We start from the raw sequence: 24,760 nt of genomic DNA on the forward strand, positions 1-24,760 counted from the left end.
CTATGTCTGTTTTTATTAAAGGGACAAACATTGGATTTGTGCACATGAAAGAGTTTGAAGGACAGTTAGTTTAACAAGTTTCCCATTTTTCCTCCTAAGAAAAAAATCCTTTTTATATCAAAAAACAGATTGAAATGCAGTTTGTTTCCCAACTAGCAGAGCCCTCACAGTTTGAAACAGTATCCATCTTGTGGGTACAAGTTAGCTGAGGCACATTTTCTATTTGAATGATAGCAGATGATACTGAATTTCACTCAGAAGCATCTCTACTCTTATTAAGGGGGTGGGGTGTCCATGTCTTTCCACATAGATAAAATTCTCAAGTTTGGATACAATACGGTCTGAATTTGCATTTCAGGAAGAGCCCAGGAGATCCAGTCTGTAACAGGATGAGTTGCATGTATTGGCTTATATTTGAATCTGCTTTGTTGAGAATCTCGGGAATCTAATCTCAGGCCAGGCTCTTTCAATCTTTAATATTCTTTAGCTTTGTAAGCATAAAATCATATATGCTTCCTGAACCGTCAGAAGGGAGAATGGGATTCAGGTGGGTTGTTCAATACTATCATATTGAAATTGGCAAGAGACATTTCTATTCTACTTTGTAACTAATTGTACACTCTAGAACCGTGATAGCGAACCTATGGCACACGTGCCACAGGTAGCACGCAGAGCCATTTGTGCCGGCACACGAGCTGCAGGCAAACTTACCTCACTGGGCATGTGCGCGCCTCACAGCTGGTTTGATGCCTTTTTCGGCCTCCCAAAGGCTCGAGGAAGGCTTCTGCAGGCTTTGCAGGCCGAAAACTAGCCCCGTTTCATCACTTCCAATATTTTTGGAAAAACAGGAAGTGACTAAACAGGGCTAGTTTTCGGCCTGCAAAGTCTGCAGAAGCCTTCCTCGAGCCTTTGGGAGGCTGAAAAAGGCCTCAAACTGACCGAAAATCAGCTGTGAGGCGCAGTGCAGGTAAGGGGTGGCAGGGATGGGTGGGTGGGGATTACGCACACATGCGTAGGGGGCGTGGGGGAGCGCATTGCTTTCTGGGTGCTGGCACGCAAGTGCAAGTGCGTGCACAATTTTTGGCAGGAGCCCAAAAAGGTTAGCCACCACTGCTCTATAAAGTATAAGGGATGAATGAATGCATCATGGATTGCAATAGCCATTACATAGGACATACAGACAGAAGACCGGCAGAGCACATCCTTGAGCACCAACTACTGGTTGGAAGACATAATTTCACAACATATGGACGGGCTTAACCACAGTTTCAATTGGGAAACTGACCATCTTAGACCAAGCCAAGTCCAAAAATGCTAAGGAATTTCTAGAACCCCGGCAGGGGGGGGGGGCCCGCCCCCGGCGGGGCGGGGGGGGGGGGGGGGGGGGGGGTGGGGGGGGGGGTGGGGGGGGGGGGGTTGGGGGGGTGGGGTTGTTTTGTTTGTGTGGGGGGGTGGGGCGGGGGTGTGGCGTTTTTTTTTTTGTTTTGTGCGGGTGCGGCCCTTTGTTGTTGTTGGGGGGGGGGGGCCGGTTCTTTTTCTGTTTTGTGGTGGGTAGAAAAAGGGGGGGGAACTCTTAACATATTCGCCATGAATAGATACATAGACATAAACAATGTCTATATTTGATGCAAAAGAGACAATCTACAAACTCAAAAGGGAACAAAATGACCAGACACCTCCCCACCAACAATCGGCACCAGATGAGCATAGATTAACTCCAAGAACCAGACCAACAATCAAGCAAATAATACCCCCAATCAAAGAACTGCCAAACAAGCAATAAACAGTCCAATCGAACTAAGATCATCCCCTAAGACTAGAATATAAACAGAGCAAATCCAACTCCTTACTAGCACTGATGGTGTTACCTAGTTTGGTTACGAGCCTGCAAGAAAACAAGTTCAGAGAGCATCAAGGACCCCTCAAATGTAAACGGTTTGCAGCTAGAGTTAGATTTATAAAGGGGTAACAGCAGCTTTATGAGGAGTAACAAGTGATCTCTGGAGAGAAGGCAGGTTGTAAAGGGAGGGAAAGTAAAGGGGGCGGGGTTACTTTCAATTAATATTTGAAAGGTCCTCAACAGAACTGAAATTGGGGCTGCTATTTTTACCAAGACTGATTGCAAAACTAGATGGATCAATGGTAACCATGTTGATCAGTAGTTCAGCTAATTTCCCAGAAGTATCAGCATTGCTCCAAATACTTGCATTGTTTTCATGGGCATAACGGGGTTAGAGGGGACATGACATCACACAACCAACACAGATGACAACATTTGCACAAGAATGTTATGATGTGATTTCATCATGGCTTTTCATCGATACAGTAACATTTTAATAAATTAGCCTCTCTTTATCTCAGCTGCCCAGAGTCATTGTGAAATTGGGCAACCAGGAAAATTGGAATATTAAAACTTGGCTTTGGAGATATATTTGAAACAAGATTCTAGGCTGCAAAATTAGGTCTTTAAAAGGACAGTAGTAAGCACCCAGTAAAATGGTCAAGCATCCTCTCCATAAAGAATTTGGATTGCTGATTTCTGGGTTCACAGAAGTCAGTTACTTTCTCAGGTCAATCCACCTTACAGAATGGTGGTTGTGGGGAAATAGGAGAATGGAGTATTAGGTATATTTGCTGCCTTGAATTATTTATAAAATAATAAAGTCTGTATAAAAAATTTAAAAAACTGTTAAGTGTTAAGAAACATAGGTATGCCCAAATAAAACACATTCTATTATGGCTGACTATAATAGCCCAATGATTCAGTAAGATGAACCACAAGTTACCTATTCCTGTTTAAAGCAAGATTAAAATGGGCAAACCCAGCCATTGATGTTCAAAGTCCTATTCAGGAAATTTTCTGGAAGTTCCAGACTTGTCCTTAGCTGGGATTCAAACATTTCATGTATGCTATTATTTAACACAATGCAAGCAAGACTTTGCAGTTTTGTGGTTTACTCAACCTAATTTTCTGGGTTCACATGGCACTGGCTGATAAATTACATGGGCTGGATTCACACTGGAAGCTATGTAAAATCATTGTTGGCTTGTTTCTTGGTAAGTGGGTGGTAAAAGTCAATTTTACTCATGTCTTCCATAGCAAAGCTCTTTATTAATAGGTTTGAAGCTAATCTCACTTTGTTTTCCATTAGGTTTTCAAGACACCTGAAACCACAGACTACCTGATCCTAGTTTAGTCAACTATATTGTGTGATTTCATCCCTGTGGTTAGTTGATGGATGTGTGCGAAAGCGGACAGAGAAAATACATTAACCGCGGGGAGGCTTGTGAACTCACTGCGATCGTGTTTGCGCAGTGGAGTATCTTTTAAGTTTGAGACCAAGTAGTTTTGCAGTGGAAGGAACGCAAATGAATGCATTTTTTTTTAACCACACAGTATTTTGGCCTTCTCTGGATAACAAAGAGAAAAAGTTCAGCACGTTTTACTAGAAATGGGAGAAAATGCGTCACTCCGCAGCAAAATGTTATCCGACGTTACAGGCTTCGAAATGGAGCAAATCCCTGTTTCTGCGTGGACCTGTAAGCGCCTCTACGAAGCAATGCCGCCCTTCTGCGTTGTCCTCTCTCCTGACAGACGGACCCATGACAGACCGTCCAGCTTGCTGTTCGGATAGGTGGGTTGTAGCCTTCGGCCTCCTCCTGCCCATGGCCCACCTCCAGGAGGCGGGCAGTGGCGAGAGACCGTCGCCTCCCCTCACCGCCTTGCCCCCCCGCCCCCCTCTCGCCCGACTGGCAGGCAGTTCAGCGTCTGCGGCCGACGGCCCAGAGTGGCGCATGAAGGTGTTGCGTCTGCGGCCACATTTGCCCGCCCGCGCAGCAGGCGAGAGAAGCAGGCAGCAGGTGCCGGGAGCCATCGCCAGTCGGTTGGCCGGCCGGAATGAAAGCGAAGTTTCGCAACGAGGGTGAGAACTGCTGGAGTGGGAGTCCTATCGCTCCCGGCCGGCGCAGGGCAAAGGTCTCTGAGCACAGACAAAGTGCGCCTTGGTCGAGCAGAGCTGCGCGACGGCGGAGTTCCTTCTGGCTGCGAATTGAGGGGAACGCGCGCTTTTCTGTGAAGAATTAAATAAGTCCTGCAGGCTTGCATGGCTAATGGAAGGGAAGGTTCGTCTGAGGATGTGAGGAGGGCACTTTAAGGAGGGTGGGGGAAGGAGGGGACGTACTTGGTCTCTCAAGTGGGCTTCTTCCTGCTGTGAAAAGAAAAACGTATGAATTGCCTCTGAGACAGCAACATTCGCCTCTGCAGCTGCCCCCCTCACAATTCCTGTCAGTAGGTCCTGAGTGTGCTGGAACCTGTCGTTTCTCCTTTTATCCCAAAGGGGCTGCTTGCAGGCCCGAGGGAAACACTGCCACGAGGCTATTGGGCTGGTGAGGGTGGAGGGGACATCCCCAAGTCCTCTTTAGGACCCTCTCTGGGATCATCCCTGCTGTGCCCTTCTCACACACCTGCTGGCACCATTATTCTCGGGAGTTTTCTTTTGCAGGCAGGTGTGTGTTTCGCTGCTGATGGGCTTGCCCAGTTGGCTGCACCTCACTGGCAACCTGCCTTTGCTTAAAGGTGCTGAATTAAAATTTAATTTACAGATGGGCCTTTTGCATGGGGAAAGTGGTCTGAAGACGCAGAGGCCACTGGAGCCTTCCAGCAACCGGGTTTCAGATTGCACTAGAGGCGCTAGTATCCATCACTTTGGTGCAGAGAGCGCCTTACAATCCTTGCCCTCCTTTTTTCTCCGTGTTTCTAAATCCACAGAGTAATGCTACCACTGTGCAGATACTACACTGTGTAGATTTTGCTCCTTTTTTTTTTTTTTAGACAAGGGGGCCCTTTCAGTATAGGGCATTCATACAACTTGTTGTTAGGGTTGCATGCTGGCAGTACCACAGTGGTGTCCAAATCATCACAAAATGTCAATTTGCCATGGAGGAAGCTAAGGAACTTGGTCCCACTCAACCCCCTCTTATCCTTCAGAATGATCCCCCTTCAGCCTATCTTTGTCCTGGGGATGGGGTGGGGGATAGTCATGCAAATAGTAGCCTGCAGCCCCCAACCGTTTTCATTTTTTAAAAGTGTCTCTGTGCGGCCCAGAGATATATTAGTGAAGGAAGAAATCACTGGGCTTGTGCTTTACTTTGCAACATGCTCACCTGTCTGCTTGAGTTAAAAGTCTTCATAATAAAAATTGTTTGGTAGGGCAGGGAGCCTGGCAGGCATCCAGGAGCACCTGAGAGCCTCGGGCATCATGTTGGAGACCCAGAAGCCTTAAAGAACATAAACTTGAAAATAACCTTTTTTTTGTTCTAAGGCGCTTAAAGTTTAAATTCGACTGAATGCAGAGATGATCAGATCTGAATAGAGGAGTGGAGGTAAAGAGAACATGGGGAAGTAGGAAGTAGGATGGGGAGAGTATGCATAAATACAATCAGATAGCCTTATGTGGCTGCTGTGATAGAAATCCAAAAGGCTAAGCAATAGATTTAAAAAAAAAAAAAAGCTGAAAAACCCTGGCTTTTGAGGTGAAATGTGATTAAGAGGAAAGAAAAGGGCTGAGCAGAAGTTCCAGGAGTTCTGACAGTGTGAAAGAACAAATTGAGCCAAAGATTGCAGGAATTACAAACAGAAAAGTATGGTGTTAAGAAAGATAGTCTTGACTTTCCCATGGCTACGGCTACTTCTTGACTTATGACCGCAGCTGAAATTTCTGCAGCTAAGTGGGGCAGCTGTTAAGTGAGTCAGGCTCAATTTTATAACCTTGTTGCTGTAGTCATTAAGTGAATGGCCACAGTTGTTAAATGAATACACAGTTAAGTGAATCTGGCTTCCTTATTGATTTTGCTTCTTGGAAGCCAATTAGGAAAGTCACCAATGGTGAACATGGGACCCCGGGACACTGCAACCCATATAAATACATACCAGTTGCCAAGTGCCCACATTTTGAACCTGCTGTATCAGTTGTAAGTGGAAGGACTGGTTGTAAGTCACTTTTTTCACATTGTAACTTCAAATAGTCACTAAATGAAAGGTTGTAAGTCAAGGACTATCTGTATTTGATATGTTTTTGGCGGATCTAGGAAGCTTTATCCTGACATTTATCCTTACATTTCTACCCCACCATTTTAATTATTAAAAAGAATCTCAAAATGGATTATACATCATTGCAAACAATTAAAGTATCATCTTAAAAAAATAAATGTAAATAACTTTTAATCACTATTAAATATGGAACAGAAAAGTACTGTGGTTCCAATTTAACTGAAAGTCTGAAAATGAGCATCTTTAAAAGAAGTTCAGTTTCAGCTATTAACTAAACCTGAACAGATTTTGCAATGGAGGTTTTTGTCCTGGAAATGCCTTAGTTCAAGTCATTGTATTATGAATTGAGCAACTTCAAGAAGACATCTTTTGTAGATCTTTTGTAGTTGATGGACACTTGCAAAAGGAGGTATCCAGATCCCAAAGATATCCAGGTCCCAAATTTATCAGATGCTATGTGAGATTGCAAGTACTGTAGAGATAAATCTAATTAACAGAAAAGTAAAGGCTTCCTCAAAACGTATTTGGCCCATGGGGTCTACATTAATATCTCTAGGTCCTCTGCAACATCTACAGAAATAGTTTGCCACTGACTTCTCCTGGGTGGTTTCTTCAGTTTCCCAGTGCAGCTTGCTTCCCTGGGCTTTTCTGCAAGCCAAGACCTACTTCATTTTTTTCAAGGTCATCCAAGATTCAACAGCTCCTATCAAGGCAATGACTAATTAGCTGAGTGAAAAAATAAAGGTGAAGGGTCAGTTTATACATCACATTAATTCATAGTATGTTTGCTGGTTTTAGAAGTCAAATGAAATGTGGGCACTGCCTTGTTAAATAAAAACTTTTCCACAACAAACCACACTGTGATTTCAATCATTCCAGTTCATTTCAGTGGAACTGGTGGAATAAAACTTCATTAAGTTCCATTTAACTTTTTATAGCAAGGGTTTTGGGAGCTTGCCCAGTGCTGTAGGGTAAATAGCAAGGTATTTCAAGCAATAGTAATGAAGCCACTTAAAAAGAGGTCTTATTTTGTAAAAACTCCAATCTCTTCTCACCACCTGTTGGGGTATCTGGAGGGCGGAGGGGGTTATTAAAGACTAGTGCATTATTTGAAACAAAGTAAATATAGGCTCAGATTGCTGGTCCATTAAGGAATCAGTATGGTGTGGTTATGTTCCATGGATTCCATAGATGCTAAGTGTGGCTGCAATCATATTTTTACATTTGTCTTACAGATTTAAGATGATTGTGGCCTTTTGCAACTTTTGAATCATTCAGATCCTCAAGAGAACATCTTACTCACCAGGTCTCGCTTACAGTGGATAACATATTCAGAGATTCTTTTCTATTAGCAATGGAGAAATATGAAAAAATTAGTAAGATTGGGGAAGGCTCCTATGGGGTTGTTTTCAAATGCCGGAACAAAGACACAGGGCAAATTGTTGCTATCAAAAAGTTCCTGGAATCTGAGGATGATCCTGTCATTAAAAAAATTGCACTTCGAGAGATTCGGATGTTAAAGGTAATGAACTGGAATCTGCTTATCAGAAACTTATTTGATTAAAGCTGTATTTTTATTGTTTTTCTTCCTTGTAACTAATCCAATGGCCCATTTCATTGCCTTGTATCCCAAATATACTGTTGGATGCCTACCTAAGAGTAGTCCAGCTTTTGGAAACTTATCTTTCAAATGTATTTCATGGATCATTAACTATACATAAAGTACATGGACTGTGCATTTGATGATAGATAGCTATGATAAAAAGCTATGAGAAGCAGTGGAAAGAATGGATATAAATAAGATTATTTATTTCCTCTTTAAATATCACATGTGAATTGCATATTTACAATGAACATATTTTAACAATAGTGATTTTCATTGTTCTATTCCATTCTTTGAAGACTTAATCTTATAAGAAGATTGATAAATCTCTAATGTAGACATGATTCATTGTGATTAGGATAGTAGAAAGTAGTTTTATTCTTTTCTTTCAAGCTTCTTGTGGTACTTAGATTGGGTCCTCCTAAATCAATTCATGTAAATTTTTTACCTCATATACTCTCATAGGTTCAGATTAGTTTCAAATGAATTTTTATCATATTTGTCTCTAAGTGGTTCACAGCCTAATTATCTTAGAGAGTTTTTGGCTTTTGATGTAATTAAACACTTGTCCATTTGTCTCTCTTGAAAGATTTTCCGATGATATGAGGGCCAGGGAATATTTTTTAAGAAAAGCTTCTTACATAATGTCCTCCTGATACTGGGCCCAAATATATTCCATTCCAAATGAAGCAAAACAGCATGTCAAGATAACTCAAATTCTGTAAGAGGAGAAAAACTGCATTTTGTAGTTGATGTAAATCATTGTGGACAATTGATTGAAGTCTTTGTTTTCTTGTATTTATTGTGCTGGTTATATGTAATTTGTTGCCAAACTTTAGTACCAGTGGACCAGTTCAATCCTCCTGCTGCTCCTAATATTAACATTATTTATGTTTGTATGTTGGTTTATTCAATTTATGTGGCCACCCATTTTACAACGACAACTCTGGGCAACAAATACAACTTAAAGCACTAAATATAAATAATTACAGTATAAAAGCATATAATAGAAAACTTTTAACTGTCCACCATTAGTATCAATTACTATAATCATTGGTATCGTAGCTGGTATTATTTTTAGCATAGAAAGGATATACAAGAAACAAGACACTGTAAAAATGGCAGAAACTCAATTTCTGTGGTAGTTTCCTGCTGATATTTGGATGCATATTTTTGTGTTTTCCAATAGATAGTGGGCAATGTCTCCTCTGTTCTCCAGCAATTTATCACTGACTTTTGCTGGGGCAGTTCATATAGATATAGCTTATGGATTGCCTGTTGTTATCTTTCTTTGTTACCTCTGGCTTCTTTGCATTGTGCTATCTCACCAGCCATTTTCCTGATTATTTAAACTCTATTTCTGGAACAAGGAAGGGGAAGAATTTTTTTAAATGAAAACTAATATTTCTTATAGGAACTTGTGAAGGACCTTTTTTCTAGTTAGCATTTGCACAAAATAATAAGTTAGAGCTTCTAGGAATTAATGGACATGAATCACCCTTCCGAGCTGAAAAGAATTGTCCATGCATTACTTTACACAATGTAAATTATTTTACACCAGTTGTGCCAGACTGAGTCATTTGATATATGTATATTAAGAATATAATGATTATATTAGTTGAGAATGGTGGGAGCTGTAGTCTGCCACAGCTTCAGGGCTCTGGCTTGACAAAGGTTGCTCTAAAGCAGTGATGGCTAACCTTTTCAGCACCGAGTGCCCAAAGTGCACGCATCACCAAAATACAATGTGCATCCTTGTGCACGTGCTCCCCCACATGCACATGCATCTCCGTATGCGCCCCTCTGTGCATGTGCAGCAGAGACCCAAAGACCAGCTGGCCGGGAGGGGGCGCATACATGCACAGCAGAGCTGAGCTGGGGCGACGGCTCGCATGCCCTGAGAGAGGGTTCTGCGTGCCACCTCTGGCATGCAGGCCATAGGTTCAACTATCACAGCTCTAGAGCTAATCACACAATCTTTTAGGCCAGTGACTAATTTAGAATATATTTAGAATTTTGAGAATGTATTTCAGGCACACTTATAAAATACTGTTGTTGTAGGAAAGACCAACTACAAAATACTGATTTAGGAGCAAGTAACTCTAACATTGCACTACCATCACCTTTCAGGATTATTGAATCATTGGATTGGAACGGGGCTTGAAGGTCTTCTAGTTCAGACAAATAGTTGGCTGAACATTTGCTTGAAACCTCCACTGTTGGAGTGCCTACAAGTTCAGGAAGCTGTTTCTTCCATAGCTTCATAACTCACAGTCAGAAAATTCCTCCTAATGTTGAGTTTGGATATTTTTCTGTAAAGCTTCTCTCCCATGGTCCTACTCACTACAGGCACTATAGAGAGTAAATCCATGCTCTTTTCTCCTGCAATATATTGGAAGACAATTACTATGCCCACCCCGCATCCAGCCTTCTCTTCCTTCCCAGTTCTTTTAACCATGTGTAAACCTCAATTACGTTCCCTTATTTGCCTCTTTTCTAGACTAAAACACCCCAAATGTTACAATCTTTCATTGTAGAAAAGCTGCTCCAGCCCTTTGATTATCTTGGTTGTCCTCTTCTAGATCCACTATACCCTTTTGAAGTGCAGTGACCAATACTGAATACAGCATTCCACATGCTATATCCCACATATGGAATATTGAGTGCAATAATTACTTTTCCAGATCTCAACCTTATGTATTTCTGTTGATGCAACCCAAGATTCTTTTAATAGCTGTAGTATACAACTGTCTCATGCTTAATCTGTGGTCTATCAGGACACCCAGATCCTTTTCACAAGTACAGCCACTGAGCCAGTTAGCATCTATCTTGGCTCTGTGTATCTGATTATCAGGTCCATCTCAATGTATTTTTGCCTTTCTTTTCTTGATAGATATATAGTACTTCCAAAAACAGCATTTGGTGGTAGTCTGCTATTATTTTCATTTATTTGCCTCTGGGCTATATGTGGTGTATGGAAGTCTTCCTGAAAATAAAGGGCAGTATCTTTTTTTTTTCTTAAAAGCCAAAATAATATTTAAAAATAGTTGAATAAATTCAGATGAGACATGGTTCAGTAATTTTGCAGTCAATATTAAATTGGTTTGCAGTTCGTAAACCACATCAAATTGTTTACAAATTTAAATTTGAAGTGGCGTTGACTAACTGTTTTCCAAAATAAGTCCCTTAAAAGAACCATGATGTCCTAGCTTTTGTTCCACATCTGGCCATTTGTCTTCCAGGTGGAACAAGGGGAATAGAAAATGGTGTTTATCAGTCAAAAGTTTGTCCCCTGCATAATCATCCAGCAATATGGAAAAGTAAAAGGAGATAGCAGCTGTATGTTGAGAAAGTATTATTGGATTAATATTGAAGAGACTCCGATGGACTTGACTTTATAAGCATTTCACTAAGATGAAAAGATGGTTGCAACTCTAACCCTTAAACCAGGACGTAGAGTGAGCTCATTCTGGTGTTCTGTTAGTATATGTGTTGAATTCAGGGACATTGGGGTATTTCAATTGCTTTCAATTTTTCTAAATTATTATTGGTTATTCTACTATTTATTAGCCATCCAGTGTTGTTTGTTGGTTATGCTACTGTTTATTAGCCATCCAGCATTGCGTGTTGAATTGGCAGCCATATATATTTAAATAACAAGTAAATTTGGAAACTCGGTTTATTCACCTTAAGCCAGGAAATTGCACTGAATGATTTTGGATAAGAACATAGTTGCTGTGAAGATACAATTGGAGAAAGATGTGTTATATACTCAGTGATACTGAACAGGAGAAGCAAAATGTAAATCTAATAAATAGGAAAGTAAATAATGGCAATCTCTATGTGTTCTCCGTGTTTTCAGCAGAGAGTCAGATGATTGCAAGCCTGCTTTAAACAGAGGTAGTTTGGAAATGCCTTGATGTCCTTTATTGGATTTTTTTCCTCCCTATTTTCTTTAGTTTTCACCTTTCCTGACTGGGAGAAGGTATTTCTAATGACTTGAAGTGAAGTTTCTTGAGATTTCACTCACTTCTTGCCTTTCGTAGTGGGAAAAGCAAAGGACAAACAAATCCTCCTGCTCACTATATATGAAGGAACTCTGTCTGCTCATGTAAAAATTGGGTTGGGTGGTCTGAATGTCAATACTTGGCCAGTTGATAGTCCACCTCCCCCATAAGTGTATTTCATCTTTTTAAAAATAACCATCCATCCATTTTATTAGTAATGCACTCTTGAAATAAAATGAGCCTTATGTGAAAAAAAATGTCTTCTGGTCAATTCTGAGGGATAACACCCAGTTCTAACTCTCCATTCAGATAATATTGCCTGTGGTAATATAACCTATTGATCATTTTATCATTTTCTGTAAGGCCTTTGTATAACTAGCAGTAAGTCTAGGAAGATGTGGGCATTCTTGGTGGGGGTAGGAGTATCTTTGCTCAGAGTGCCTCATTCTGTTTTGATTCTGCCAGTTTAGAAGGAATAGGAAAATGGGTGAAAGTTCAAGGTACAAGATACACAGTTGTGCTTTCTCATGGGACTTTCCAAACTTTCCCATGAGACTTTCCGTGGCTGTATGATCTCACCCTAGCAAGGTAACATCTGGGACTTTCCAAGATTGTGTGTTCTCATGCTGGTGAAGTAATCTCCTGTTGAGGTCATTGTTTTCTGAATATGCATACTGTATATTTTGCTTGTGTTTTTTCTCAATAAATACTGCTACCTGAGGTCTCTCAGGGTTGGCATTTTTCTCAGAGACAGTTCCCTGTGTCTCATTTCAATGCCAAACCACCATATTGCCGTAAGCTTTTAGGCCCAGAGGAGGTAACCATGGGTCCTGTGGACATTTTCCATTACAATTCCTCAATTCCTAAACTTTGATTACGTTGCTGGCACAAGTTAATGTTGTACCACAAAGCCAATGAGGATATCAAGTTGCTTACTTCTCCTTGTGCATACTTTAAATCCATAGTAGCATTCAAATCTACCCTAGCTATCTGAAGAGATTCAGAAGTCTGATAAGCTATTGTGGAAAGATTAATGGGGATTTCTAAAGCCCAAGAAGAAATTCAATAGTGGGGGCAGCAGCTTATGTCAGGAAAACAGGTAATAAATAGCCCTTGAAGGAACCAAGAAAGAGAGACAGGGAAGCAGAGTATCTCAACAATTTTCACCATTCTTTGCCAATGAATCTGTGTGCTGAATTGTGTTGATTGAACAAGTGCGGGCCTGCTCTGCCACCAGTTCAGAAAAACACTTTCTCAGTCAATAGTAACAGATTGTTTGTTTGCTAATTGGAGAACAGTATGGGTTGAGATCTAATCCAGCGGGTGTGGGGAGACAGGATTCTTAATCCATCATTTTTCTGTGTTGTGTAAACAAAGAAAGAACAAAGGCTTCAACAATGCCATAGCCATTCAGATTTAAGAGATTAAATGGGCAGTGCCATTTACCTTGTCTGCCATTAGGGTTGAGTTTGAAATATATAAATATAAGGCTTTCAACGGGGAAAAAGGCTACTGGTGGTTATATTAACTTTTGTGTCAGAGGCGCAGGGTGCATCTGGATCTTAGTTGCTAGGAGACATGTCTAGCTTGTGAGTTTCCTTCTGTGGGAAACATGGTGCTGCCATATAGGCCTTTCATCCAATCCAGCACAACTTTTTATACATTCTTATAAACACTGAGGCCAGGAGACCCCATGGTGATATCTGGGTATTTTAAAAATCTGAAATCACCCTTTGGCTGCTATTTTGTTGTGTTGTTAAATCACTCTGTGCTGAGTTAGTATGACCTCTGAAACAGATGTAAGCAGCCCGTGACCTCATACTGCTTCCATCAACTCATTTGTTAAACATATTTGTCAAATCTCTAAAGCTGGCCAACTTCATAATGTTTTGTACACCAGGGGTCTCCAAACTTGGCAACTTTAAGACGGGTGGACTTCAACTCCCAGAATTCTCCAGCCAGCTATGCTGGCTGGAGGATTCTGGGAGTTGAAGTCTACCCGTCTTAAAGTTGCCAAGTTTGGAGACCTCTGGACTGTACACTACTAAAAGCAATTGAAAATAATCATAACCAGCAAAAGAAAAGATAAATTTCTAAGAAGAGAAGAACAGGAAAATCGTAATCCTCAGCCTTGATCCCAAAGGACCCTACCATACTCCCTAATCCAAGACATGGGGGAAGAGGCAGATCCTTCAAGATTCATTTAAAAACGAGACATGAGTAAAAGCTCTTCCTGGCTCACTTAAACAAAGACAAGACAGGGGTCCCATCTTGTCATTCAGATTATATTGCATGTTGCATGTCAATAAAATTAAAATGCAAGTATGCGATCAAAATGTAGGATTTTATTTATGATCAACCATCTGTTTTTTATGATACTTTTAAGAGGAAGTTTCATGCTTTGTGAAGTTTAGGGAAGATAGTAAAGGGAGAATGAGAATAGTATGGGGGAGACAAAAGGCAAGAAAATTGCAGCTGGGTATTAATGGCAATTATATATTTTATTTTTGTTTTGATTGAAAAGCAGAATTAAATGGTTACGCTAAAAGGTTATGGGAAGAGATTAGTAATAAATGAATAGAATAGATTGAATTGAATTGAATTGAATTACTGGTAGTCACAATGTTTAACTGAGGAGACAAGTATTTTTTAGATAACTTGAGGCACAGTGAGTCATAAGGCGAAGTGGGAGCTGAATTAGAAACATTAAATTATGAGTAGTGACTCTGACCTTTTTGCTTTATATGGTAAGTATGTTTTAGAATTAGACCATGAATGTTGATGTAACAGCTTTATTTTCTTCACCTCAAGCTGCTTCACAAATGTTATGTTATGCTTTTTAGCAACTGAAACATTCCAATTTGGTGAATCTTCTGGAGGTCTTCCGGAGGAAACGAAAGCTTCACTTGGTCTTTGAATATTGTGACCATACGGTACTTCATGAGCTTGACAAGAATCCACGTGGGTAAGTTGCCGACTCATGAAATTTGTAGAAACAGAGCAGTTATGTCATGCCCCTGCCAGAATCCGACTCGGAAGGGGAAGCCAAACAGCTGACAGAGGGTGGGAGTGTGGCTCTGTTGGCTGTGGAAGAAACTGGGGAAGGGCAAAGTCCGGCTGGGCAGAGCAGGAGAGAGGTAGAGCAAGGGAGAGGGAATTCAGAGGAAGACCCAGGCCCACCCCCTCTTTATCCTAGGGCATGCAGGGAGGAACGGAGAAGGGAGCAACATGAGTTGCATGGCTTACGGGGGAGGAAAGGGCCCTGATTCCCTTCATTAGCTGCAGCTGGGAACACAGTGTATAAAAAAGGAACAGCACAGCAAGCTGTTGGGAGCAAACATGAATTTATCTTGTATCGTCGTGGCTTATCTGTGTTCCTGGCATCTTCCCAACTGTGTGAGTTTTGCCATTCTTTCAAGTCTGAAATTCCTTCTCCTGCCTTGTCAAGCTAATTCCTTCAGCTTGGTTTTTTGGATTTTTAGTTACAGTTTGTATGTACCTTGTTTTGGACTGAATTTTCTACAGTTAAAGGCTGTTCTTGGGAGAGTTTTTCTCCAGCCGAAGGTAACCTGGACATTGGGAGCAAAGTTGGAGATAATAAAGGGACTCTTATTGCTTATTTGACTGTGTTGCCTTTGTGACATGCCCTTGGTCATCACAAGTTATAATGTCCATACCTCACTGCAGATTTTTCTTTCTAGATGTAACAGATCTGCAACCATCAATCTTGAAGGTTTAAAAAAAGGCCACTGTGTGGTTGCCATGGATTAAGGCATGCTTGCAAAAGAATGGTGTGAGAGCTTGCTGTGGACTGTTGCAAAGGAGATAATGTGCCTGAGATGGGAGCATGTGTGCTAAAGAAGGGAAATAACTCCTCTTTAGACCTCTAAATTGATCATTCCTGAAAAGATTTCTTCCGCCTGAAAGGCTATTGCAAATCGTGCAATTTTTGAGAAAGCAAGCCCATGTCAATTTATTTTAAAAGCCTGAATTTTGATATTTGTGTGGAACCTAGTACAGTAGATACTAAAATCTTGGTTTAAATGTATATTTGGATCCTGGAAAGATTGTCATTTTTCCTGCCATGGAAATTGGTTGATCTGTAAAATGCTGCTGGCAGCTTTCTGCCTTTGTAAGAGCTCTTGAAGAGGCTGGTCAGTTCTTCTTATGAATCTTAGAAGGGATAACATTAAGGCACTTCTACATGAGGTCTCTGTGCTGGATTGAAAGCAGCTCAAGATCGCTTGGTGTGTCATGAGCTATGTTTGAAAGCTGCTTTACTATATTTCTGGCTCTGCTGCAGTGGCTTTGAAATGGCAACAAAGGTATTAATTTGATTGAATTTTATTTAGAAGGCCACCATAGTCCAAAATTACTTTGGTTAGCTTCAATAATTAAAAGAGAAAAACACTTTAAAAAGTGAGATTAAAAAAAGATACTCAGATAAAAATCACTCAGGACCTAAAATATTGCCTAAAGCCTGCCAGGGACTCACATACAGCCTAACTCGAGGCCTGAGAGAAAAGCTGGATTTTAAAAAGTTGCAGATCCCTTGTAAAGTGGAGTCATGTGACTCCCCAGGTTGCCACTAGACAGCACTGTTTAATGGTGGGGACCCAGAGCACCCTCACTTGGCCCAATTTTACTGATTGGGTGAAAGCCCCTGGAGACAGATAACCAGGACCTGTGAAGAATTTTATAACTGACAGGTATGGATCCAGAAGTCAACTGGAAACCAATATGCTTACAAAGCAGTAATGACCCATGGGTGTATTGAGGTATACCCATAAATGCCCTTGCTGCTCCTTTTGGAACAGCTTTAGCTTCCAGATGGTCTTCATGGGAAGCCCGATTGCAATTGTTCAGTCATAAAATGACTAGAACATGAGTGTCAACTGTTTCAGGAATAGGCACAATGGGTGCACAAGATCAACCTGTGTGCAAAGGCCCTCCTGACCACAGCTGTCACCTGGTTGTGAACCCATGAGAAACCTTAAATTGCACACTTGTCTCAAATGGGGAAGCACCACCCGCACCCAAAGCAAAAGGCGAAAAATTCCGAGATTGAGAAGCTGATAACAGCTATAGCAACTCAAATCTGAGAATAGCCTCCAGGCAACACTAGGCTTTTTGTTACAATGCATTAGCTCTTGTAAATAGTCTGTTTCTTAAATACCAATCAGTAACTGTATAGTTTTAATTTTACTTCATGCTGGAATGGCATATTAATGCTGTTCTTATAGATAATTGTGAGCCAACTAGAGTAATTTGCACAGATGGCTAGCTATAAAAATCAATCAATCAATCAAACAAATGTTTACCCTTTGCTATAAGATTCTTGTAGAGTCTACACTAGAATAGAAAGGGCAATCAAACAATTAGAGGATTAATGTGATTCCTCTCTCGAGGAAAGCCTATATTACTATATGGAGTGTTTGGCTCAGAAAGTAGGTAAGACAACATAACAAAAGTATAAACCAGGTATGAGATAGGAAATGGGAACCTAATAGTTTTTCCTGGTTCGATAGTATGAAAACTAGAGGTCACCCATTGAATCTAAATGACAACTAATTTGATCTAGTGGTTAAGGCTCCAGGCTAGGACGGCGTGTGAACTGGGGGGGGGGGATGGGGGGGGGGGGGGTTTTTTTTTTTTTGGGGGGGGGGGTTTTTTTTTTTTTTGTTTGTTTTTTGAAAAAAAAAAGTGTGGGAGTTGGGGGGTGGGGCCAGGGGGGGGGGGGGGGGGGGGGGGGGGGGGGGGGGGGGGGGGGGGGGGGGGGGGGGGGGGGGGGGGGGGGGGGGGGGGGGGGGGGGGGGGGGGGGGGGGGGGGGGGGGGGGGGGGGGGGGGGGGGGGGGGGGCTAGGGGGGGGGGGGGGGGGGGGGGGAGACTATGGGTTCCAATCTCACCCCAACTATGAAAGCCAACAGGGTGACTTTGGGCCAGTCACTCTCTCTCAGCCCAACTCACTTCACAGGGAAAATAGGAGGAGGAAAGTGTGTTGAATATATTTGCCGCCTTGAAGGCAGATATAATAAATAAATAGATAGTATAAATGCAGGGGGGGTCAGAATATTAAAAAGGAAGTACTGATTTATTGTATATAACAGGGTATGGTTTTAAAATTGATTGCATAAATAAATCTCATTATGTAATTCATAATTATGGTTTTGAAAAGACACTGGACAAATTCATAGAGGAACAAACTACACGTTACTTTTGGAATGAAAGGTAGTATATCTGAAATACCATCCCTTAGGGAACAATAGGGGGAAATGCTCTTTGGTCTTTATCTTTGGTCCATCCCTTTCAGCAGTGGAATATATCTGGTGAGTCACTTTCATCTAGTCCTGAATCTTATTTCCTTCTATATAAATATTTTACTGCTTTATCAATGTTAGTATTAAATATTTGTGAAATATTGTAAATACTTGAAGCAGAATAAAAGTATTTAAGTAGCTGCATCTTGGAATTGTTTTCCTTCATTTCTTATTTGCACTCCAGCTTGCTTCTTGCTTGCTTTTATTTTAATCCATAAATTCATTTTAAAAAACCCACATTGAATATTCTAAATAGTTGTCCTCAATTTTAAAAAGAAAATACTGCACCATGTGTTGTGTGTATGTAGGAATAATCTAGGAAAGATGAATTCTACACACTCTGTTTTTGCTGCCTTTTCCATTTTTTCCATCCAGGGTCCCAGAACATCTTGTGAAAAGCATAACTTGGCAAACTCTCCAAGCAGTGAATTTTTGTCACAAACACAATGTAAGTCATTCCATTCCATTTCCATGTTGTACGCTGCATTTCCTTGAACCTCTATCCTCTATGTTGCAGAACAAGATCTAAATCTTCACCTCTTATGTATAATTGCTATAATTATCTCAAGAGTGATCAGCTAGATATAAAGCTGTTTTCCACATTAAAATCATTTTTAGAGAAATGTTTTTGGGAAATGGCTGAATTGTTTCCATTTTTGATGTTTTGCCAAAAGAGGTAGAAGTGTCCTGCTTCCATGGTAAAAATTTTATCCTTCAATAGAGGTTGGCAAGTTTTTCAGGTTGGCAGGTTTTTTTGGAATTTTTTTAATGCAGATAAGTTTTGGTGATTCCTAGTATTTTGGTTATTTTAATTTTTGAACATGTATTGTACTAATTTTGATTGGATTAAATGTTTTAAGGAAGTAATAGCTTCCTCTTATCCTAAAATATTTTCCCCAAGTTGGTAATTCTGGATTGTTGTTCCAGAATTACCAACTTCCAGCCATGCTGATTAAGAATATCATAGTGGCAGGTTGGGAAAATACTTTCTAATAGAATCTGGAATTTCCAGATTATGGAGAACATGCATAGCAATTCATCTATAAATAAGTTTCTTAATACAACTTTCTTTGTTATATATCAAAACTTCAAAGGAAGACAAATATGACTGACGTGTATTTCTTATGTTTCTTTATTTTCTTTACAAATGAAACAGGATTGCAGATATTTATTTCTTAGCAATCATACTTCATAAAAAAATGAGAGGACCATATTGTCTCAAATGTTAGATCTTAAGACTAGAATGCCAGGTAATCTGTGCCTGAGATTAATAAAATGAAGCATTGTGTTTTCTCCTCGATCATGTCATTATGTCTCTCTTTCTATGTCTAGTGCATACACAGAGATGTAAAACCAGAGAACATTCTCATAACGAAGCATTTTGTCATTAAGCTCTGTGATTTTGGATTTGCTCGCATCTTAAGTAAGTTTATTATATGAAGTTCAGTCCACTTTCACTAGGGCAGAACAGAAGGCAGAGGTTCTGCAACAAGACATGAATGTATGTTTTTTTCCCCTGTTTAATCCTGTTATTAATGTTCCTCTTAATGGATGAAAGGATGAAAACCGCAAAGTTGCTTTTTAAAATTTGTTAAGCAGTTAATTAATTGAAAGTAATTACCCTTTTATTATACTTTATCTTACTTCGATACTCGTTTCAGAAAGAGTAAAAATGAAAAACAGGAAAACGAGTTATTATTGAAATACCAAAACATACAGATATACAAAATCAAATGCAGCTTTGATCTCTATGTCAGAGACAGTACAGATGTTTGTTCCTAGTTCTACAGAAGTCATTTATATAAATTATATTTTTGCAACCAACCGCATGTGAACAGAAAAGCAATCCAACTGAATTACTCCAATGTTCATGCAAAGACAAAATAAGATGTTCAAAACAAGAAGTGCTACCTCTACTCTTTCTAAAAATGAATACCAGAGTTAGTAAACAAGAGCAGGTTTGCTTCTTTTGGAGCAACCGAGAATGAACCTTACAGTATAGTGTTTGTAATTTATTTATTATCTATAAATATCCTTTTATTTCCTTTGCCCTTGAAAGGAAGATCTAGACTAGAGAGAGTCTTTAGGCCCCTACCAGCAGTGGGATCCGACCTGTTCCACTACTGGTTCAGTGATCGCAAGGGCGCGGGCGCACCTAACGCATGCACGCAGTTTTCCACACACCAGCTGAGGCCTGCAGTGCCAATCAGCTGAGAGGATAAAGAAAAGTGCAGGGGAAGGTGGGAGGGCCGATCCTGTGCTTTTTTCTTCCTCAAGGCTTTTTTCCCTCCTCTCAGCTGATCATTGGAGGTTTTTTTTTTTTACTACCAATTCGACTGGTAGCAATGTTTGCTACTGGTTCAGCCAAACCGAGCCGAACCAGTAGCATACCAACACTATCCCCTACTCTAATTCAGGGGTCTCTAACCTTGGCAGCTCTGAGACCTGTGGACTTCAACTCCCAGAGTTCCTCAGCCAGCTTTGCTTTGCTGAACTTTGCTGGCTGAGGAATTCTGGGAGTTGAAGTCCATAGGTCTTAAAGCTGCCAAGGTTGGAGACCCCTGCTCTAATTGATGCTTCTGTGTCTGCAATCTTTTCTTCAACTCCTTTCAGCTGGGCCCTGTGACTACTATACAGATTATGTGGCTACCAGGTGGTATCGTTCTCCTGAGCTCCTTGTAGGTGATACTCAATATGGCCCTCCTGTAGATGTCTGGGCTATAGGCTGCGTCTTCGCTGAACTTCTTTCTGGCATCCCTCTCTGGCCTGGAAAGTCTGATGTGGATCAACTTTACTTAATCAGGAGGACATTAGGTAAGCGAAGGTTACTGAGAAACTCTTAAGTTGTCTGTTGTTTCTTACCTCCTACTCACCTCCCATCCCCAACCTCTGGGGTGTCCATGTGAAATTTGACTGTCTCCTGTGTAAACACCCTGGAGAAGCATGACATGTGTTGCATTGAGTTTGCAGGGGACTATTTTGTTAATTGAAGTCAATTTTTGTATACGTTCATCAACTTTCTTCATCATGATATTTGGGAGAGGGGGGAATAAAACAGACTATTTAAGGCATCCTTATTGCCCTCCCCCATCTAGGGTGGTTTACATTTAAGTAACCTTTAGCAACCCGAGAGAAAAGCAAAGCCAAAATCCAGCCCATTTTAAAGTGGAGTGGGGGGGGTTGTCAGCAAATTTGAAGAAAAGACTTTTTTTTTTTGCCAGTGCTAGGGACGAGTGTTTGGCTGGTTACCTAGGCACCCATGTTTCTGAGTCAAGCCATTCTTCTCTCCCATCTGCTTCTGTTGCAAACCTCACACAGGGGAAGGCCTTGGTGATGCAAATGTTTAAACTGACTGCACTCTTTGATTCTTGTTCAAAGGTGATCTCATTCCCAGGCATCAGCAAGTCTTCAGCACAAACCAGTTCTTCAGTGGGGTGAGGATACCCGATCCAGAAAGCATGGTGAGAGCTGCCCTCCTCAGTGATCTTACACAAGCACAGCACAGTATCACCACTGGACCTGACTTATCAGGGTGGCAAAAGTGTGGATGACCAACAGATGCCAGCAGACAGAGAGAGAGAAAAAAAAAACTGTAGCTGGCAGCTTGGACACAATGCCCTGAGAAAACAGAGCTAGCTTGCAAGTGTTTTTTCCTCTTTTCAGTGCAAGAAGCGGTGTTTTTTGAAGAACCAGAAAATACTGCTTTTACAGATTAGCTATTTAGGGACCCAGAACATTGCTTGGTTACCAATTGTTGCCTAAAAAGAATGGTTCACTCTTGGATGTGATTCTAGAGAGACATGTAACTAGGTGCAGTTTGGAGATCAACACCCAAATTGGTTTCAGAAGGGCGGGGGGGAAGGATTGCTATTGGAAACTGAAAAAAAAAGCTGCAGACTGCAGGACTTGTGATAAAAAGCTGCAAAGCAGGAGAGCCAATTTATTTAATTCTCTCATCTGTCCTGGGAACCATTCCCTTAAAAGAAAAATGCATTTTTGTTTTGTTATGTTTTTCTTTGTTGTTATAGGATTATGGGGTGGGGGAAATCCTCAATAACTGTGAAAAAGATTCTGCTAATATTTATTTCCCCCTTTTTAACCAGGACCCACTAGAAATGAAATTCCCCACTATTTCTTATGCTGCTCTGGCACTAATGAAGGTGAGGAAAATACCTTGATGTTTGTTGTCATTTATTGGGGCTTATAAATACAATAGCATCTCATATGAGTCCTCATCCCTTACCGTGACCTTCAAATTTACTGCAAATTACCCCCCAAAATCCCTGTTAGATGGCCAATAAGGAAGATGGTAGGAAAAAGTGCAAGGATTAAAAGCAAGGTTTCAAATGGAATATTTAGATGTGATGCACGTCTGGTCTCAGAAATATATTTGCAACCAAGCGTGTCCTCAAATTGTTGCTGAAATGCAACTCATTCTTGTTTGTGCTGAATGAAGTTTTGGCAGTTGAACTTCAGCAACAAGTACAATTAGACTTGGAGAAGTGAGACAAATCTAAACAAGCACCCATTTCTGAAGCACCTAGAAAAACGCTGGCTGGTCAGTTGCTGGTAAGAGGAGGAAGATGCAAAGAAATGAGTCTTTTCCATTTTCAAACTTAGTGCACGTGACCTTTGAGAATGGAAATCTCACATTGCCCTGAAATTTTTTTTTTTTCTAACATAGGTAAAAATGTGAAAATAAATGTTTGTTGGAATGTGTTCCTCTTTGGAAATAAATTGCCTATTTGATAGCATTCTTTATAACATGGGTTCTGTTGATGATTGTATCTGAAATTTAATCACTGTTTTACTCTCTGCCAGAGAGAAATGAATTTCGTTTTCCTGAATGCTCTTTTGAATCCATAATTACATGTTAGTCAGTATGCATTTCAGTCTCCTGCTTGTATTGTCTCAGGGCTGTCTCCATATGGATCCCACTGAAAGGTTGACCTGCGAACAGCTCCTTCAGCATCCTTATTTTGACAGCATTCGGGAGGTGGAACTTGGGAGGGAACGAGAGAGATCCATTACACGGAAACCAAACCGGCCACCTAGAAGGCATGTGCCTGGGGTAAGAGTTACTAGGCAGTGCAAACTACAGAAAATGAGCCAGGGGTGGGCTTCAATTTTTTTTAGCAAAGGGTTCTCTGCCTTGGTTGCTGGGTGGGTGTGGGCATGGCCTAGTCGGCCTCCTGCACCACAGTGGGGTGGTAGTGGTGCTTTTTTCCCACCTCAGGCTCCAGAGGCTTTCGTTGAGCCTCCAGGAGGGAGAAAATGGCCTCCCTGGGCTCCAGAGGCTCTCTGGAAGCCAGAAACGGCCCATTTCTGGCCTTCCCAAACCTCCGGGAGGCCCGTTTTTCACCCTCCCCAAGCCTCTGTGCATGCCCTGCACTTACCTGCATCCAAAACGTGTTGCGCGGGGACTCCTGGGAGGGATGGGCGGGGCCAGACAGGAGTGGGATTTGGGGGTGCTCCAAACTGCACAGAATCTTAGCTAGGGGCTCTCCCGAACCCCTGTGAACCCCGCCAGCAGCCCACCCCTGAAATGAACCCCTCCCCCCTTGTTTGTGACTGTTACCTCACCTCTTTACTCCAATGTTCAAGACAATTTGACATTAAGAAATCAAAACCAAAGTGAAAACCTGTGTTTAGAATAATTAGCATTAGTAAAAACCTTTCAGAAGCCATCTCCTATAACCTTTTTCTTGAATACAATACTTGAGGAGTAGGGAGCCTCAGGATTCCCGTGTTGAATTTTTTTTGAGAAACTTGCATTGAAATAGGCTAATATGAAGGGCACATGCATGTCCTCCAGTGAATTATAATTTATACTTTTATCTTTCAGCTACAGTATCTTCCCCAATTAACCAGCAGCAAGATTTTACCTGCTTTGGATAACAAGAAGTACTACTGTGGAACAAGAAAACTCAACTACCGTTTCCCAAACATCTAAAAAAAGACAGCTGTCACAGCTAGTCCATTCTGTGTCTTGCGTTCCTAACTATGAAAATTTGGAAGACAATCACAGTATCTACACTGGCATCAGCTAAAACAAACCACGATGTTCTGGCTGAAAAGTGACAAACCTCGGAAAGGAAATATCTGTCAAACGTACAAACAGAAACACACACGCACACAAACAAAATGTGTCAACAAAAGGTTTGAAATAATGTATCAAAGTTCAGCAGGAAAATGGTATTTGGGCCTCTTGGAAAATTGTATCTCTAATTATCAAGCACTTGTAATTTATATTTTGTGAGGCAAGATTTCTTGCCTCTGCTGCAGCGGGAATTGGTGGAGGGGATCCACACATGCCAAATATATTTCATTCATAAAATCCCCCGGTTTCAAAGCAAGAGAGAGAAACTTTGGGTCTTATACTAGAGATGTAGTTAGTTTGCTTGGCAGGCTGAACCTGCAGATTCTTTGTGCAAGGGGGTGGAGGGTTGGCTTTGGAGGTGACAGACGAGAACCAGGAATGTCTGGATTCGAACTTTTTCTTTGTCGCTGTCTTCGCAACAAAATAAATAAAATGTAAAGAAGCTCTTCAATTAAATATTTTGTTTCTTTCCATTGCAATCAATATTACTTTTTACCTAGAACAGCTAGAAATAAAATAAAATTTTAATATGTATATTTTTTTCACAGGATTCGCTTAATTGTCTGAAATGGCATAGGTTTCCTGCCAAAGCAAGGGGTTGGACTAGAAGACCTCCAAGGTCCCTTCCAACTCTTTATTCTATTCTAACTTATTAAATATGCTCGCCAACATATTTTAAAGGC

At 41.0% G+C, this 24,760-nt stretch overlaps 1 protein-coding gene across 3 annotated transcripts; it reads left to right on the forward strand.

Annotated features, from left to right (window-relative positions):
- The first annotated feature begins 3,397 nt into the window (after nt 1–3,397).
- On the forward strand, nt 3,398–24,533 carry CDKL1 (cyclin dependent kinase like 1). Of its 3 annotated transcripts, none has more exons than XM_087952446.1 (10): nt 3,398–3,635; nt 7,285–7,571; nt 14,503–14,624; nt 18,353–18,425; nt 19,310–19,400; nt 20,591–20,791; nt 21,356–21,438; nt 22,081–22,137; nt 22,893–23,048; nt 23,823–24,533. In XM_087952446.1, the coding sequence occupies exons 2-10, from the start codon at nt 7,404–7,406 to the stop codon at nt 23,928–23,930; spliced, it is 1,059 nt and encodes a 352-aa protein (XP_087808572.1). In that variant the 5' UTR covers nt 3,398–3,635; nt 7,285–7,403; the 3' UTR covers nt 23,931–24,533. The 3 variants fall into 3 exon arrangements, with proteins under 3 accessions (XP_087808572.1, XP_026526645.2, XP_026526646.2); XM_026670860.2 differs by lacking the exon at nt 3,398–3,635 and adding an exon at nt 3,691–3,923; XM_026670861.2 differs by lacking the exon at nt 3,398–3,635 and adding an exon at nt 3,734–4,122.
- The last annotated feature ends 227 nt before the right edge of the window (nt 24,534–24,760 follow it).

The sequence above is a fragment of the Notechis scutatus genome, chromosome 1 (genome assembly GCF_049901735.1).
Source record: "Notechis scutatus isolate UNSWTSFEM ecotype Mainland chromosome 1, rNotScu1.2, whole genome shotgun sequence".
Taxonomy (NCBI): Eukaryota; Metazoa; Chordata; class Lepidosauria; order Squamata; family Elapidae; genus Notechis; species Notechis scutatus.

What these genes read in the sequence shown, in the direction of transcription:
- CDKL1 (XM_087952446.1), top strand. Translation starts at nt 7,404, where the DNA reads ATGGAGAAATATGAAAAAATTAGTAAGATTGGGGAAGGCTCCTATGGG. An exon ending in CTGCTCTGGCACTAATGAAG is followed by an intron (nt 22,138 to 22,892) that starts GTGAGGAAAATA and finishes GTATTGTCTCAG; the next exon opens with GGCTGTCTCCATATGGATCC. An exon ending in CTAGAAGGCATGTGCCTGGG is followed by an intron (nt 23,049 to 23,822) that starts GTAAGAGTTACT and finishes TTTATCTTTCAG; the next exon opens with CTACAGTATCTTCCCCAATT.